General features: G+C 34.8%; 1 protein-coding gene across 1 annotated transcript in view; it reads right to left on the minus strand.

The window, feature by feature from the left end:
- Nucleotides 1–19,846, minus strand: part of LOC109392362 (B-cell scaffold protein with ankyrin repeats-like) — a 224,359-nt gene that overhangs the window by 175,717 nt on the left and 28,796 nt on the right. The window contains exon 2 of the mRNA XM_019660759.1: nt 13,144–13,542. Within this exon, the coding sequence (XP_019516304.1) occupies nt 13,144–13,542 (399 nt within the window). The remainder of the gene's footprint in view (nt 1–13,143; nt 13,543–19,846) is intronic.

Here is a 19,846-nt window from a genome sequence, read left to right on the forward strand (position 1 = left end):
TCACCAGCATGGAATTTTGTGAACCATCGTTGGCACTGATGTTCTTGTAGAGCATTGGCACCATAAACTTGATGCAACTTTTCACAAGCTTGACATGCGTTCTTTCCTTTATGGAAGTAAAACAGTAAAATATGGCAAAAATTCACAGTTTGGTCTTCCATCTCCAACTTGTTGTAAAATTTCCAAAACTCAACCAAATCGCTCAATTGTTTTTAAGAATGAAGCTAGAATTGTCAGCTGTCAAATGACATAGCAATAACATAGATGCGAATGACTCTAGTACTTCCAAAAATGAACTAGGCCATCTATTGCAAACATGCGTCATGACTTTCCCAAAGACCCAATACATATGGCGTGGGAGGGGAGGCAGGATTTCATTCACACACCACAGGTTGCTGAAGCCAGTATGAGAATCTAACTGGCTTCTATTAATCCAGACATTAAAAAGTTTGCAAAAAAACGTAAAGTAATGATACTTTTTCTCACTAGTTGATTTTAGTTTTTGAAAATGTAGCCCTTTTACATAGAAATATGTTATTTATGTTAACATGTAATTGATTTATTATTTTAAGTGAATTCATAAATGTTTCTTAAAAACTCTACATTTTAATTTCTGACAATAAAAAATAATCAATAGATTTAACTAACATAAATAAAAGCCCCCTGGGGTTCTCAAAAATTTTATAGTTATCTTGAGAACAAAATATTCAAGAATTGCTAGCCTAGAATTACAGATTCAAAAGTCTTCAACTTAGAGAAAATATTTTAAGCCACATTTAGAGAATAAAATGGTCAAGGACAGAAACCCGAGAGATATATATGCTCACCTTCCTCCAGCTGCTCAACCTCTATACATTCCATCTGTCCTTAAGACCTGTTTATTTTATCCTGTAAGCATCTTTCTAAGTTGTCCTCCAGCATACATCTCCCTGTTGCTTTCTTAATTCAGGCCCTCATCATTTCTCTCCTGTACCGTTTTAATATCTTCCTTATCCAGTCATTGCAGCCATTATCTTTATAGCACACCATCAGAGAAATCCTTATGTAAACCCTCTCTAACCGTGCCTGGTTATATCTTCTCCATATTTGACAGGCTTTGAAATCAGTGCCTTGCAGTTAAAATTCAAACTCCACAGAAGGAAGAAAAACTCTTCTGATTGCATCTAGCTCAGGCTAGTTCTCCAGTCTCTTTACACAAGAACACCTATGCATGAATTACTGTCATTCAAAGCTACATGCAGTTTTCTCAGTGAAATAGATTGACCCTGGCCTCCAAAGAGTTGTTCATTTTGTCACATAGCCCCAAATTAAAATAGTTTAAATAAACAAAAGCAAGTAATTGAACTTTCCGAGGGTCATTTTTTTCACCGTCCATTGATGAGTAACAATCATTACTATAAATGGGTGACTAGATAAACTACTCAAAGGTTTTCTTTTCAGTCTGGTAGGTAATTATGTAACAATAGAATTGACCGGAGATTACCTGGAAAGGATGTTTAAATGACTGAATACAATCACCCTATGTAAGGTCTACACATACTGCACATACTGCACATACTACACATTGCAATTGACTGAAGATTTAAAGGAAGTTGTAATGGACAGTGGTAACAAACTTCATTGTTATTATTTATGTAATCTACTTATAACCTAAGAGTTTATGAATTGATCTGTAATATTGTTTTTTACCTATACTGTCATCATAATATAACCTTTCCTGTCCAAACCCCTTCATAACTCATATAAATGGGAAGCAATGGCATTAGAAGGAACATTCAGTAAAGCTAAAAGTAAACTTAACTTTTGAAAGAAGATTTTATGCCACATTTTCCCCAAACACATCCAACCAAAGGCCAGACACAAAAGCATGGTTATCTGACATCCTTTCCAAGGGAGTTTATTACTGGAAATATAAAATGCCGCAGTTTCACATATATGAGTAATAAGCTTCCCCGAAAGATATCCCCACAATGGCCATTTGCAAAAGAACCATAACATAAATGTTGCAATTTAATTCATGTGCCCTACCACATTTATTTCTAATCTGCTGTTATTATAAACAAAAATCAGTAAATTTTCTTATATTATAAAGCCTACTAGGGGAAAATTAGTCTTTTTTCTTTGACATGACTCTGAAATCAATTACCTAATGCAGTGTTATGTATGCCAACAAAACATGAATATTAATTAAATCACATCTTTCCCACAATGAAATGGGCTGACTAATATTATGCCTGGTAACTGATCGATGATGGGAAAAATAGAATACAGTTATTATTTATTAAAAGAATTTGTTTTTTCAGTTAAAAAATGCTGGATGGTTTATTTTAAAAAGGTAATTAAATATCAACTCTAAGGAACCCTTTTCTCACATAAATTTAAGTATAACTTCCTGTTTTACTGGAATTTTTAAAAAGAATTTTTATTTGCAACATTTTACAATCACTTTAAAATGTGTTTCTTCTTAAATTGGAATGTCCTCATATTTCACACTATCAACCCACTGAAGCTTTATGGATGTTTTATTTCAGGGGTGGAGTGTGACAATGAAAATGAAACATGTGAATGTAAAACAAAGAGAAAAGCCTGGTTTAGTTGTTTGGTTCAAAAGGCTCCTTGGAGGCCATGTCTCAAAATGCATAAAAGAGATCTAAATGAGTTGACACTTCTAATTGTTCAGGGTCCTTGTTATACTCGTACCTGATAACATTTTTTTTTATTTTAAAAATGATTTTCCAGTAACTTGTTTACAAAAATCAACAGACTAGAGATTCAGGAGTATCAAGTTCTTTATATCAAACCTGAAACATTGCAAATAATAATTTAATAATAACAACAATTTTTCATTTTTGAACGATTGAAGGTGAAGTAAGACAATTTCTCAGAGACCAAAAAAATAAATAGGCACACATTTATAGTGTTAAGGGAACACATTGGAACCCATAGCTCTGAGTTTTTCTGCCCATCCCTAGTGATACTGGGATAGAAGGAGTTCCATACTCATTGGAGAGGGCACAGCATTGAGGCATGAGCAAAGTGAGAGTTCAGACCAGAAATCTTTTTATAAATGGGAACACCCCAACCTGCAAAAACAAATCATCTTCCTCAGCTTTGGTTCTGGGTGGAATAAAAAAAAGCAGAAAGATTGCTTCTTGAGATTTCCCAAACTAAGAGCATTGAAGTAAGTTTAGGACCTGAATAAATTCTACCTGAAAAATTGCCAAAAAAAATGCAAGCCAAAAATTTAGTTTAAAGTGGTCCCAGGTGGAAATTTAACCTCCTGGCAGAAACAAACCTAAATCTTTTCTTTAGCACAATACATTAAAATCAGGCCTCAAAGCCTTTTCATAAAGTTCCACATTACATCAATTAGAATTTTAAAAATACCTTTTAGAAGCCATCAACAAATTGAAAAGACATCCTACTGAATGGGAGAAGCTATTCACCAATGATACATCTGACAAGGGTTTAATATCCAAAATTTATAAAGAACTCATAAAACTCAACAAAAAAATAGTCTAATTAAAAAATGGGCAGGGCACCTGAATAGACTTTTCTCCAAAGAGGACATACAGATGGCCAATAGACATATGAAAAGATGCTCAATGTCACTAATCATCAGAGAAATGCAAATAAAAACCACAATGAAATATTACCTCACTCTTATCAGAATGCCCATTATCAGTAAATCAACAAACAACAATTGCTGGCGAGGACGTGGGGAAAAGGGAACACTTGTGCACTGTTGGTGGGATTGCAAATTGGTACAGTCACTATAAAAAACAGTCTAGAGGTTCCTCAAAAAATTAAAAACAGAACTACCTTATGACCCAGCAATTCCACTTCTGGATATTTATCCAAAGAAAACCAAAACACTACTTCAAAAAGATATATGCACCCCTGTGTTCACAGAAGCACTATTTACAATAGCCAAGATATGGAAGCAACTGAAATGTCCATCAATAGAGAATTGGATAAAGAAAAGTTGCTACATACACACAGTGGAATATTACTCTGCTGTAAAAAGTATGAAAGCTTACCATTTGCAACAACATGGATGGACCTGGAGGGTGTTATGTTAAGTGAAATAAGTCAGATTGAGAGAGACAAATACCATGTGATCTCACTTATATGTGAAATATAAATAACAAAATAAATGAACAAACAAAACTGAAACAGACTCATAGATACAGAGAACAAACTTATGGTTACCAGATGGAAAGGGGGTTGGGGAGCTGGATGAGAAAGGTTAAGGGATTAAGAAGTACAAATTGGTAGTTACAAAACAGTCACAAGGATATAAGGTACAGTATGGGGAATATAGTCAATAATATTGTAAAAACTATGTATTGTGTCAGTTGAGTATCTGACTTAATGGGAGGAACACTTCATGGACAATAGCTTAGTGGTTACCCGAGGGTAAGGGGGGAGAGGGTGGTAGATGAGGAAAACGGGGTCAAATATATGGAGATGGAAGGAGAACTGACTCTGGGTGGCAAACACACAATGTGATATATGTGATGTATTACAGAATTGGACACTTGAAACCTTGTAACCTTACTAACCATTGTCACCCCAATAAACTTTAATAAAAAAACGCTTTGTAAATTATATAAATGTCTAACAAATATGCTCTACATCTGAAACTAATATATAATAATATTGAATGTCAACCATTATTGAAAAAAAGTAGTCATAGAGATACATAGTACTGCATAGGGAATATAGTCAATAATTTTGTAATTACGTACAGTGTCAGGTGGGTAATAGACTTATTGGGGTTATCACTTTGTGAAGTATATAAATGTCTAATCACTATGTTGTTTTGTACACTGGTCACTAATATAATATTGTATGTCAACGGTAATTTAAAAATAAATTTTAAAAAATACTTAATAAACAAAAAGTCTAAGAGAACCCAGCCAGCAATCCACATATTACTACTTTCAGAAAAAGAACATAAATAGATGTTAATATAATGAAAGAAATAAAAAAAGAAAAGAACTCTCTGAAGAAGTCAAAGACAATTAAAAAGGGCCGTCTTTGATAAAACACCCAAATAGAACTCTAGAAATAAAAAATGTAATAGCATGTAATAACTGAAATTAGAGACTCAATGAAGATTTTCAAAGACAGATGAAAAACAGCTGAATAATCTGAGGACAGATGCGAAAGGGTGGTTAAGAGACATGCAGAGAGAATGAGAAAGTCATGCATGTGTTAAAATCAGAGTTTCAGGAGATAATTAGAGAAATGGAGAATAGGAAAGATATTGGAAGGCGTAATGGCTGAACATATTTCAAATTATGGAAAGACATGGATTCTCAGATCTAAGAAGCTTGAATAACTATTTACAGGATAAATTTAAAAATAAATACCTAAACACATCATTATAAAACTGAAGAAACCTCAATACAAGATCTCAAGAGCTACTAATAGAAAAATAAATTGCCTACAGAAGATATGGTTGTCATATAACTAACTTCTCATCAGCAACATGGACATGACAAGACAGTAGAATAATATTTTCAAGGATTGAGAGAAAATAACTGAACTTCTATATCCAGTGAGCCTATCCTCAGTAATGATGCAAATAATGACATTTTGCACAAATAGAAACTGAGTTTGTTACCAACAGAACTCACCAAAATGAATTTTTAAAGGTATACTTTATGGAAAAAGAAAGTGATCTCAGGAAGAGAGTTGAGATGCAAGAAAGAACAGCATATAAAGAATATTGGAAATTTGTGATTTAATATTGATTCTCTAAACATGGAAAAAACTAAGATAGAAAAATTATCCTGTAAATTTGGAAAAGGAGATGATTAGAGTTAAAGCACTACAGAAGGACTTTATAATTTTTTCAGAAGAAAGGAAAGATAATTAGATATAATTAACAATTAAAGGCTATTAATAATAGTAATTTAATGGCTAAGTATACATCTTGAAGTTTCTCGGATATCACTGAAATAGTACAGTAGCAAGCAAATAGAATGGGGAGGAACTCAATCCAAAAGAAGGCAATAAAAGATTAAAAGAAAAAGAAACATGAAAAATGGAACAAAAGATGGACCAATAAATAAGATGGTAAAATTGAATCCATATACACCAAGTATTATATTCAATATTTATTACTTAAATTGTATAAAAAAGACTAAGATTTTAAAGACTGAATATTTAAAACACAGCAATATACCATTTATAAATATATACCTAATATATAAAGATAGAGCAAATACATGATGATAGTCAAAATAAAAGAATGTAAAAAGATATACAATATAAATAACAAGCTTCATCTAACAGCCTAAATAACACATACCAAATATGGAGTGTTCTCTTCAAGCACACATGGAATATTTTAAAAATTAGTCAAGTAGAACTCAATAAATTTCAAACTACCTGAATAATATAGACCACATTCTCTGATCATGCAACAAAATTTAGAAATCAAAGACAAAAAGATAAATTAATGCCCATTTTTCTGTTTATATATAATATTTCTAAAGGAGAAATCAAAATAAAATTAGAAACTATGTGGAAATAATAATGAAAAAGTTGTAAGAACTTGTTAAGCACAGAGAAGTACTTAGTATAATAATTATAGCTTTAAATGTTTATTATAAAAAGCTAAAACAAAAAGGTACATATTCAAGAGTTAAGCTTTTTAAAAATTCAAAGAAAGTAAAAGAAAATAAATATTAAATGTAATACAAAAATAACTAAAATAGAAAATTATATCACAGAAAAAATGTTATTTAAAAATTCAAAAGGTTGTCCTTTGAAAGGACAAGTGAAATTGACAAATTTCTGGGAAGATTGATTGATATAAAAAAGGAGACACAAATAAATGATCTTAGAAATAAAACAGAGCACACAATTTTATATACAGCTGATATAAAAATAAAGAAATATTATATAGAATTTTATGTCAATAAATTTGAAAACAATTGAAATCACCAAGTTCCTAGAAAAATAAAACAACAAAATGACTAAAATAGAAAACCTGGTGATTCCAAATCTCCTAAATATATTCAACTGAATCAGTCAAAGAACATTTCATTCACAATGGAAAAAATAATATGGAATTTAAACTCACACTGTACACAGAATTAATTCCAGATGGATGTCATACTTTAATGAGAAAGTCAAATGTTTCAAATTTTAGAATATATATATATATATATATATATATATATATATATATATATCTCCTATGGGAGACAAAGATTTCTTACACAGAATAATATAAATAGTAAACTAAAAGAAAAATATTGATATGTGTAACTAAAAGACCTTTTGCTTATCAAAAATTTTAACTATAGCCATATTTCCTAGTCCAGCATCTAATTCAGGATTACATACTGTATGCAGTTTTTGTGTAACTTTAGATTCTTTTAATCTGGAACAATAACTCATCCTTTATTTTAGTTTCCTGACCTTAATATTTTTGAAGAGTACAAGAAATTATTTTGTAGAATCCCCTTCAGTTTAGGTTAGTCTGATAGTCTCTCATGATTAGATTAAGGTTGTGTATACTTGGCAAGAATAACACAGTAAACCTTTTCATCATCAACAATGTGAAAAGCCAGCACTTAAAAACACAATTTGTACTCTTCTGTTATTTTTCGGATGACCAGAATGCTGAAATGTTTTAGAAAGAAAGTTACCAGTCTTACACGTTTTAAAACAGAAAGTGAAAGGGGAAAGAAAAGAAATTGTCAAAAATAATTACAAAGAATGTAATGAGAATCATAAGTAAGCAATACAATGTAATAGAATTAGAGACGGAGGAAAATATTTTTCAAGCAGAAAGGATGTAAGATGAACGCAATGATAAAGCAGCTTTTCAGGTGATCTTGAAGAATAGCTAGGATTTTGACTGAAAATATGGAGAAGGGTACTCCAGATAAAGAGGGCAGCACCATAACAATGATGTCAAGGCAGACTGTTCAGAGGGAGGTCATGATGTCTTTACACTGGTTTGCAGTGTGCGCCTACACTAACGGCAGACAAAGCCCAGGCGTCTACACTGGAGCCATATTTTTGAGGAGCTGAAGGACCATGAACAAAGGAAGGACTGTATTTAAAAGGTCATAAGGCCTCATTGACCTGCAAGCCAGACCTCTTATACATGACTCAAGTGGGAAGAAAGAAAAACAAATGCTTCTACATAGTTTGTTTCTGTTGTTCTGCTGGTCTTTATCTTGCTTTGCTTTTCCAATAACTCTACTGTTACATTTTTATTTTTCATTTTAGGCTTCTTTTAGGCTTAATGAAGCCAAAAATTTGAAACCCTTTGTTTGGTCATAAGAAACGCAATAAAAATGTTAAGGTTATTTATGAAAAAAATGAGCAGTTTTTCTACTACCATTATCTTGACAATAAAGAAAATACAAAAGAAAAGTAATATCAAAAAATAAAATAAATATGAAATATCAATATATTTTCATATAAATATGAAAATATAAAATAAAGCTTGGAGAGAGCTGACTCAACTATTGAGAGCACATCAGAGTGCCTGAAAGGGTCCTAAGGCAGAAGATACAAGAATAAAGAGCAAAGAGCAAAGGAAGAAGGTGACACAGCACACGGGCCCTGATCACAGAAACCGGTAAACTTTTTTTTACGGGGAGGATTTATAAACTACAAAGTACACAATGGTGACATTCAGAAATGTTAGTTGTTTTTACCTAAATTTGAGATAAGATCATTTATATTCCCTATAAACAATGCTTTATGAAAATTATATATGTGGATAAACTAGAAGGAGAAAATGAGCTGAAGACCAAAAATAAACAAGTAAACAACAGAAAATGGAAGAAATCTAGTCAAAGTGGTTAAACCACACACAGAAAGGTGGAAAACACACATAGGTTTATATTACTTTTAATTTGGGGATTAAGGAGACAGGAAATTAGCTTTCCTAATTCCTAAAAAGGAAATAAAATACTCCGAAACGAAAATAAAAACAAGTTAAATATGAATTGCGATATTGTTTTTTTCATCTTTTTTAATATTAAAAACTTCTCTCTAAAACTTTTATTAATTATAAAATATATTCCTCTTTCATTTGGTTTTATAAAATTTACTCTGATTTTTCTCTCTTACATGAATAGATTAGAACATTTAATTATGTCCATGACTTTCCTGGCATTTTTATTATTCTGTATCATGACATGTTTCTGATTAATAAATTTCCTTTCCTCTGTGTATAATTTCTCTATGGGATAGATGAAAAGTAATAAAAGGATAATAAAACTTGAATTCCACATTTTTCATTCTATTTCATCCTTTTTTGGAAATCTAGTCTTTATGTATTCAACACAAATGACAATATGAAATATAAAATAATTTAACAGACCACTTAAGCTGTTTTTTAAAACAAATTTTTTATTGCTTAGACTGCAATAATTAGCCCTTGTGTTTTATGTTCAGTTTACTATATTTTTTTCATAATTTCCAATTGTAACATAAAAAAAAAACTTAATGTACTGAGAATACTAAATAAAAAAGAAAACGGAAATAATAAGAAACTTAAGGACTGCCACTTGGAAAATTATAATGTCAAGTTAATTTTACTCTATTTATTCCTGGAAATCATCCCAAAGCTTAGAGAATGAGAAACAATTATGCAAATGTCATATTTATTGAAAATAGAAAACAGTGAAATCCTAAACCTTCAGATCAATGGAATGGTTCCAAAATCAGTGAACATTGGGACGGCCGAGTGGAGCGGTGGTTAAGAATTGGCTTGGGATGCCAGAGGGCCCCAGTTCAGATCCCACATCTGAGGGCCAGTGACACTGCCCTCTACAGCTAAGATGATGAACAACAGCTCAACCTGGAGCTGGGCTGCCGTGAGTCATCAGCAACGGCGTAGGCTGCAGCCCCTGCTGCAGTGGGTTGCCATGGGCTACTATGTGTAGCCAGCAGTCAGCGTGAGCGGCCAGCAACCGCAGTGAGCGGCCGTCCAGAAGCCGGCGACTGATCTGCCTTGCCCGGGAAGAGCACAACAATGGTGCCAACTTGGGCCAGTGAAGCAACATCCTCCACAACTAGACTGAAGAACAAAAGGACAGCAACTTGTCTGTTCCCCTTCCCCTAATTCCCCAGCGCTATTCCCATCCCCCAATTCCCCAATAAAAAATCTTAAAAAAAAAAAAAACAGAATTGGCTTGGGATGCCAGCTCAGAGCAGCAGGACCCCGGTTTGGATCCTACATGAGTCCAGTGACACTGCGCCCTCTACAGCTAAGATGGTGAACAACAGCTCAACCTGGAGCTAGGTTCCTGTCAGTCACTGGCAATGGAGTAGGCTGCAGCCCCTGCTGCAGTGGGCTCAATGTGCTAATGTGAGTGGCTGGCAGCAAGCGTGAGCTGCCGTTCAGCTGCCGTGAGTGGCCGTCCAACAGCTGGTGAGCAACTGCCTCACCCGGGAAGAGCGCAATGACAATACCAACATGGGCCAGTGAAGTGACATCCTCCACAACTAGACTGAAGAACAAAAGGACAGCAACTTGTCTGTTCCCCTTCGCCGATTCCCCAATGCTGTTTCCCTCCCTCAATTCCCCAATAAAATCTTAAAAAACAAAACAAAACAGTGAACATTGAGCAAAAGGGTGTGCAGAAGAAAATAGAGAAATGAAAGCTCAAATAAATAGTTCAGAAACTGCAGATTTCAAAAAGAGCTAACAAACATACTTTCTTCTAAGGTTGGTGGTCATGCCTTATTATACTGTACACATGATTCAACAGTTTCAGGTAGAATCATTTGAGGAAGCAGCTTGGTTCCAGAAAGCAGAGAAAGTGAGGCTAAATGAGGAACTATGCAGAAAATACATATTTGTAGAAAGCAGTCTGTATCTCTGGAAACAGAGAAGTAAAATCTCACTGTGGGGGGAGGGGGAGAAGAGAGATTGAGTGAGAGAGAGAAAGAGAGAGAGAGAGAGAGAGAGAGAGAGAGAGAGAGAGAGAGAGAGACAGAGAGAGAGACAGAGAGAACCTAACAAACAACAAAACCCACATTGCCTATCTCCAGGGGCTAGCCCAAGAACAACTTACTTTGTTCAGTGGTACAAAAGAAAAACTGGACCAGCCCAGGATCTATATAAAGATACTACAAAAGAAAGACATAGAGGGGAAAAAAAAGAGAGAGAGGGGGGCAAAAAATTTGGAGTAAGGTTTCTACTAAATTGCTTTCACACCATGGTAAAGTTAAAAAATTGTAAGTCTTAAAATTGTAAGTCAGGGACTGTCTGTGTCTATATACACATATATAGATGTGAAACTAAGTGTCTAAAAATGCAAAAAAAAAAAAAAGAAGACAAAAAAGAAAAGAAAACCAATGGTATATTGGGAACACACACTAAAAATATGTTCTGTAAAAGAAGTGGAGAATTGTGATCAAACATTTTACCATGAATATTTAAAAAGTAGTAAATAGTAACCACTTCTTTAAAGCAATTATATAGTGCAGAAATGCAAGGTGTCTGGAAGAGGTTAGGAAGACAAGAACAAGAGAACAACTTGCCAAACAGTGTAAGCTCCTGCTGGAAACAAATCTTCACCCCATGGACAGTAGAAGCTTGCGAACGATTGTAGCTCTGGACAGCTGGAGTGCAACCTCTTGAGATACCCCGTTCCAAAACCTCTCAACTAAGCCGCTCCTAGATTCCTCGGACATAGAAACTGATAGAATCAGTGTCTGTTGTTTTAAGTTGCCAAATGTTAGGGTAATTGTTAGGCCACAATTGATAGCTAAAACAAGGCTGGAAAGTATAGAATTTGAAGAGGTTGGAATGCTGGAAAATAGGAGAGGATTTTGTAAGGAAGGTTGTTGATATGTTGTGAATCCCACCATCCCCCACAAGGAAGACTGAGGGATACCACCAACCTCACACACAGTGATAAGAGCTTCCAGCAAACCATTTGAGACTGATGTGTTCTCTGGATTTATAGAACACCGAAACTCGTGCTAGGCCCATGTTTGGAAATGACAAAAGGCAAGAAACTGTGGCTACATTGCTGCGCTGAGGGCAGGATGGCAGTGGCTAACCTGGGAAGGGCTTGTATGTACAGTTAGTTCATCAAGGGCAAAAAACAAAGGGGTGGTTTTACAGATACAAGGGAACCAGGTGGGAGAAAGGCCAGCCAGGAGATCCCTCAAGGTGATTTTGATCGAAAGAGACACATGAGGGAGCCATAGAAACCAAGAGTAAGAACCTGTACAGGCTGGACCACCACTGCGAGTTGCTTAGAGGAGAGGAAGCATTGGCCTCACTCAGGATCTGCAGGTGACACATGCTCAATGAATGAGGGGATCTCCAAAGAGCCCAGAAATATGCTCCATAAAAAAGAGCCAACACCTAGTTTCTGGTATGGCCAATAGAAATGAAGAACCCCACCTCTTCCCTGCGGGAGGGGCAACCATAGCTGGAACACTGGGAGTCGAAGGCAAAATGCAGGTTGGAAAAACCAGAGAAGGAGCTGAGCACAGACCCCTTCCCACCCCAAGCCTGAAGCAGAAGAGAAGTGAGCGAGGGAGAAGGTTTAATATTAATAACCTTCAGAGTTTTGACTATTACATGAAACTTTGATTAATTCATAAAGGAGACCTTATGTCCTGCTCTTTAGCATAGTAGCTATATGATTAAAACTAAATTTGTTACTTGAAATTAGTAAAAATAACAGTATTCATACCACAGTAATAGATATCACACAATTATCAACATGACAAAAGCTCTGTGATACTAACCCAAAACTTCAGGTAGATAATATGAAATCAAGCCTCACCAGAGAAGTAAGAACCAGCTTCCAGAATTAAACTGACATATAGCAGCATAGCATGCCATGTTTGTTCTACTAAGTACAATCTCATATAGGCTGTCCTAAGGAATATCTTTACAAACCATTTTTGAACAACTGATAAGTCTTCATTGGAACATAGCTAAAAAACTAAGAACCCTCATGCATTTTGAGGAAAAGTGCAACATACTGTTAAACAAAGTTGGGTTTCATTTTTCTTTTTTTCTTTTTTTAATCCTAACATCAGGTATTCATTGGTTCAAAAAACTTTCTATTTTTAATTATAAAATAAACAAAAAATAAAAACAAACAGATAAAAAAGATTTGGCAACACTACCTCTGAATACGATGCTCTCAATGACAGAGATGTAGTCTTCAGGTCCCTGCTCAGTGGAGATCTCCCAGCTGCCTCCACGGATATTTAATAATTTGTAGAGCTGGTCAGAACTGTTCACCCCACACAGCAAGGTAACCACACTCTCTGGTGAATGAAGTACCTTTTCCAGAAACTGACATTTCTTTGGAGTTAGGTCTTTAAGCAAGCTATCAGATAATATCAAAAGTTTACATTTGTAAGAGTTTAAACTCAGCCTTTCCAAATCCCGAAGCGAGTAGTTCTCCAAGCGATACAACAGGATTGCTTCACTTTTCACAACATGTAAAAATACTTCCCTCAAGTACAGGGCCCATTCCTCAGCATCTTCTTCATACATCATTACGATGTCTTTTGTGTTTTCTGGGAAAAGAAAAAAATAATATATTTTCTTATATTTGAAATGCTAATAGGAAGCTATATTGTTATTTCTCCAAAGGTGTAATGTACTCCTTAGGGGATATATCCATTTGTTTATAGGAGAGACTAATAATATAATTCATAATATGCCCATCATGTGGGATTAAACTAATCCTTCAGATGCAGCACGGTTCACGCTTTGTGCAAGTCTACACTGTACTCATTGTAAAAATGTGAATCTAGGATGCTCAACAGAAGTAAGCGAGAGGCCTGGTGGTAGAATGGAAAGAATATTCTGTGGGATTAGAGCTGCTGGGCTACCAGGCATGGCTCTGCAATTACCACAATTTTACCTAGATTATGATTTTTAACTCTTTTGAACCATTGTTTCTTGTACTAAATGAAGGTTAAAAAAAAATAAGCCCTATTTCATGAATCAGATTATTCTTAGAAGAAATGAGAGAGTTTACATTAGAGAATTTTAAGATCATTCTTCCAGGTAAAGATGGGTACATAAAGACAGGTTATATAGAAAACCAACAAAATAATGTAAAAAAAGAAAAGAAATTCAATAGCAAAAAATGAAGCAGGTATTATCTCATGTCATAAAATAAAAAGTTCTGATGAAATAAATAGAAAGTTCTGGTGGGGCAGTACTAATCCTAAATTTATTTCTCGCCCTAGAACTAGTATTGATGAAAAAACTCGAGTCACCAAAACCGCCAGGTTTTCTCATGATATGAATATTATCTCTGAGGACAGAGGTTTTCTCCTTCAACTCATTGATTCCTATACAATGCCTAACACAATTTCTTAAAAAAATATTTGACAAATATTTTTAAATATATTTACATATACAGAATGAGAAAAAAATTGGCAGAAAACATCTGGGAATCACACACTGTATGATGAATCATCAGTAGTATAGTTGTTATTCTCTATGTAGTGTCTCACCCAGCCTGAATGCTAAATAAATACTTATTGAACAAACACAAACATGGTGTCATAATTCAGTATTTTTCTGTTTGAGGAACAGTAGAGAAAGGGTTTCTTTATATTTTAAATAGCCAGAGTAACTGCTGTATAGTTATAAAATTATTGCAGTAAAGATAAAACTAATAGTAATTTAAATTATCAAGTGTGTAAAATAAACTAGGACTCTTCATGGTTTACATATGTTATTCACTTACTTCTCAAAATTACCCTATTCAAGTACTAATGTTATTTTCATTTTACAGATAAGAAAATCAAATTGGTATTGGAATTAGGATTTTGACACAGGCACTCTAGACAGTGTAGACCCTACCTACAATTTGTACTTTTTACCTCTAACAGCACAGGACACAATAACATCATTTAAAAGATCAAAATAGATTCTTTGTAGTGATATGAGCTAGATTAATCAATATTAAGCAGCCTATAAATTGATCTCAAGTATGCATATCACATGAAAGCTTACTGGGAAATCTGGTTTCCTCTCAGGGGAAAGAGGAAATAGACGATACAACACCCTCCAAGAGTATGGTTATCTATAAGAATTTATAGAATTTCCTTCTTGACTCTAAAAATTAAGTCAATAAAATTATAACTAAGCTACAAGGGCATATTAAAGAACAGAATGAACACTCCCACATTCTATGGTTTCATATCACACAATAGGAAGACAATGATAGGGAATCAATTCTAGATACAATTATAAGCTATCTTCCAAAACTTCCCAAGAAAAACTAGACAAGGTAGTCTTTTTCAATACTTTATGACCACTTTTTTCTTATGTTCAAATCAAGTTTTCCTTTTAAATTTGCATTTGACTTATACTTCATCAATAATCTCCGTTTGACAGTTTTCAAAAACCTGAAGATGAGCATTAAATGTTATCCCTTCCTTTTTTATAAATTAAATCATTTCAGTCTTTTAATCTTGAATGTTCTCAGTTATTATTTACTAAGACTTTTCATGTACCAGGTACGTTGTTAAGCATCTAACATGCATTACTTCAGTAATATTCATAAAACTGCGTGATGTTGGCCTTATTGTTCTTATTTTACTGATAATCACACTGAGCCTCACTGAGGTTAGGTAACTTGCCAGGGCCATGAAGATGGTAATGGTACTCCTGTTGCCTTCTAATCTTTTTGTATCAAACTGTGTTAAGTCAAAAGACAAAAGTTAATAAAAAGTTTTTTGAGAGCCATGGTTTTCTCTTTCTTATCCTAGAAAATACAAGCTTGCCCTTGTGTAACAGCTGAACTGTAGACCCAACAATAGATCTTTATGAATTGTCAAGAGGAGCCTACTGACCTAGCAATGCACTTCCTTTTATAATCTTGAACTAAATCAAACATAAATCATTATTCTGCCCATGTAAGGGTGGTTATTGTCATTCAGGTTGGCCAATTTTTATAGGCTGTGAAATAAAACAATACATGATGAAACTGAAATAAAGAAACAAAATTTTCATTCTTGGAAAGCTTCATCAAAATAAAGGGAAATTGCTACTGAAGATGCAATTAAGGTCAGCAAGAAATTTACAATGTAAACCCCCAGTCGTCTAGCAACATAAAGTAAATGACAGCATTATACACTGGTAGGAACAAAGTAGAGCTATATTAATTTTTATAAATTTACTATAAAGTGTTCTTTCAGATTCCATTAGATGTCTTATTTATTTATCTTGCAAAATGCTATAATAAATCCTTAAAATTGAAGGTAATTTGTGTCAATAATTGATATCAATGATTGCTTTCATACCAAGAACAGATTTATACTACATATTGCAAAAAGAATCAGACTGATTATAAATCAAAGTCCTTCCTATTACATATTCACAGCTTTGAATGGCAGATTTTCTTCATTTTGAATGATATCCCATCTCTTACCCATGTTTGATTCTGTATAATGAAGAAATATTACATGATGCATCTTTTAAATATTATAATTTTTCTAACTGGTAGCCAAAGTACAAAAGAAAAGAAAACAGAAAACAAAAAAGAAATTATTTGCAGCCATAATGAATTCAGTAGTGATTAACATGAACATTAGTCTTGATATAATCACATATGCAAATGTATCATCACTCTAATTATATAGTGAATGTAACTAAATTGGCCTTATACTGTAACTTTGTATGCTAATTGGTACAACAGGGGAATGAAACTGGGGATTTTCCATAGGATGAAGGTAGTGAAACACACTATAACTTACATTTCTCCTCCAGGGAAGTTAGTTAATTTTACTTATTCATAGTGGTAAAAAGTACCAGGTGTTTTCTATCTATCTATCTATCTATCTATCTATCTATCTATCTATCTATCTATCTATCTATCTATCTATATCTGTGTAGCGAATGCAGCTGATGCACATCCAGTATCTTCCTGGGCCACCAGCTACAGATTGATGGGCAATTGATAAGCACAATGACCACTTGCAACCTTTGCTTTACTGCCTGAGGACTTTCTCTGGAGCTGAGGAATCTGCCTCAGCCTATGTGTCTGCCTGTCAGCTCAGAAATGCTGGGGATTTAGTGCGTGGAAGGCTGTGCGGGGTGGGGGTAGGGGGCCACCGTCAGTCAATGAGAGATGAAAAGCAACATGTAAATCACTCAGCTTCATCATCTTCAGTGGGGCAAGTCTGAGGTTTGTTCTACACTGTGATGAGAGGGTTCCCAGGGTTCCTGAATTATAAGTGCTCATCACATTATTCTGCTTATTAATATACACATTATTGGCTTTTCTCCCTTTTTGTCTTATATTCTCCATTTTCTCACTAGTACTTCATGGGCTAATCTTCTAAATAAATTACCTGCATTCATGTCCATTTCTCAGAGCCTTCTTCAGGGGAAGCCTTCTCTATACACATACATGTTAATTCACTTAGTTCCGCCTTTCAAATATAGGAAGGTACCAACACATTTTAAGATTATGCCTTTCAGCTATGGTGAAGAACGACCAGCAAAAGTTATTTTTATACAAATGTAAAACCTTCCTCTTTCTCATTTCTTTTAAGACACAAACAAATGCTTCTATGCTTCACAGAACAATCTTGGAGGAGGAAAAATTTTTTTTCTTTTCTCTAAAAAAAGCACAGTGTTAATTGTTACCAGATTATTTTGCAAAGACCTGCTACCCCCTCACATATAAATTGCACATGTTCAAATCCCATCTCTCACTTTTTATCAGCAGTACAAATTGTTAATAGTTCATTTAAATTTTTATAAACATAAAATATTCTAGATCTGTGAGAAGGTTTTAAAATGTTTCAAACTTACTTAGTGCAAGTTAGTGGAATGTCCATCTCCTTCCTCTCTTTTATTGCCATTACTCTATAGATTATTGAATCTAGGACAACAGTGACCATAAGACAGGCCATTATTTCATATTCCTCTAAGAAAAGAATACTGTGATCCAATAAACTATATTACACATTTTAAGATGAATTCTAATTTCACAGAAATTGACTAGCTCCTTCCCCCACCCCCCACCCCACTCCCCCAAAAAGAACCATTGTCAGAATCAATTAAATACAGTGGTAGTATCATCTCACACAGTCTCTTAAGTGCTTCTCAGTTCTCTACTTCACACTCAAGAATGATCTCCTTAGGACCTGAGTATTTTCTGTAATCTCTCCAGATTGACTCTTGCCCTACGGATTATATTACCCAAGCTCCCATGCCCATTCCAATGGAAAGCACCATCAGAACATCAGAAGGTGAGAGAAAGAAATGATAGGGTTATTTATTGGCCCTCTCACTCACCACCTCCCTTTCTAGCTTTGACAGTGGCTGCTTTCTTTTGTGGCCCTTCTGTGGCTTTTCTTCCATAGCTCCAGTGTTCAGGCAGCCCTAGCAGCCACCTTTCTTCCCCATCCCTCAGGGAAATACAGAATTCCTACTCACCATTCCTCCTCGGGTCCTTCAGCCCTGAACATTTTACTAAATAACCCCTTTATTCATTTTTTTTTTCAGTTAAAATCCTTGAGGATGGCCATCTGTTTTCGGCTAGGATCCTGAAACATACAGGTACTAGAGTGGCCACAGGAAACAGGCTCTATAAGGTGGGTTTTGGAGCTGGGTTTTTTCTCATAATTGTGGAGAACACAAGCAACTCCTTGCCAAGGGAAAACAGTACACTGGCAATTTATAGCATGCAGAAACACCACAGTGACTCAGATTTACACCAGTGATTATATAGGATGGAATATCAATGGAGGGGAAAGATTTAGGAGATCAAGTGTCTGTGAAGTTTAATTAATATGCTGGCAATGGGGATTACAGAGATTGGGGGCGTGGGGGTGGATAATGGCTTCTCCGCCTGCCCTAGAGAGCATGCCCGTGCACAAAGACAGAGTTACAACTCCCGTGGCAGGTACAGCCCTCCAAGATTCTTAAACTAAGGTAAGACCACCATTTAGGAGAGTGTGGAATCACAAGACCTAAGAGAGTAAAATTAGGGCAGAGATGAGGTTGAGAACTTTAAACTCTCAAATGTCCTTGGCTCTTTCTTTATCAAGGGGACCTGTATTTCCTTTAAAAACAAACAAACTAAAACAAAACACAAGCAAAAATAAAAAGTTTTCAAGAATTTCACTTGAGGTAACTGCCTTACAAATGATGTCATTTTTTTCTCAGTATTGATGCCTTCACTGATTACCTCTAAGATCAAATGCTTAGAGTTAGATCCCTTAAGTGAAAGAAATATTTGAAACTATTTCATACATAGAAATTATTACAGGATTTTGCCAATATGTAGCAGCATAAGTCTGGAAAGTATGTATGGAATGGATTTTAAGAGTTATTACACCAAGGAGGGAAAACAGAAGAGTCAATCTGACTGATTTAATCAATATGGCTTATTCATACAGAATTCAGAATTTAATGTGTTATCTCAAGTAACTGGGATGGCATTAACAGCTTATTAGAACAGATAATTAAAACTTGGACTGTGTAGTAGCCTACAGTCAATGTGATTACAATGCCAGAATTTGCCTGCCATGATGGAGAAAAACGGTCAGCAGGCAAACTTACCAGTAAAGGGCTAGATAGCAAAAAACCTTAGCTTTTGGGGTTCACATAGGGTATCTTCTCTTCTTTTTTTCTTCCTTCCTTCCTTTCCTTCTATTTCCTCCTTTCTTTCTTTTGCTTTCTCCCTTCCTTCCTTCCTTCCTTCCTTCCTTCCTTCCTTCCTTCCTTCCTTCCTTCCTTCTTCCCTCCCTCCCTCTCTCTCTCTCTCTCTCTCTCTCTCTCTCTCTTTCTATTTCCTCCCTTCTTATCTTTCTCTCTCCCTTTTCCTTCTTTTTCTTCTTCCTCTTC

This window comes from Hipposideros armiger, unplaced genomic scaffold, assembly GCF_001890085.2.
Source record: "Hipposideros armiger isolate ML-2016 unplaced genomic scaffold, ASM189008v1 scaffold_328, whole genome shotgun sequence".
Lineage (NCBI taxonomy): Eukaryota > Metazoa > Chordata > Mammalia > Chiroptera > Hipposideridae > Hipposideros > Hipposideros armiger.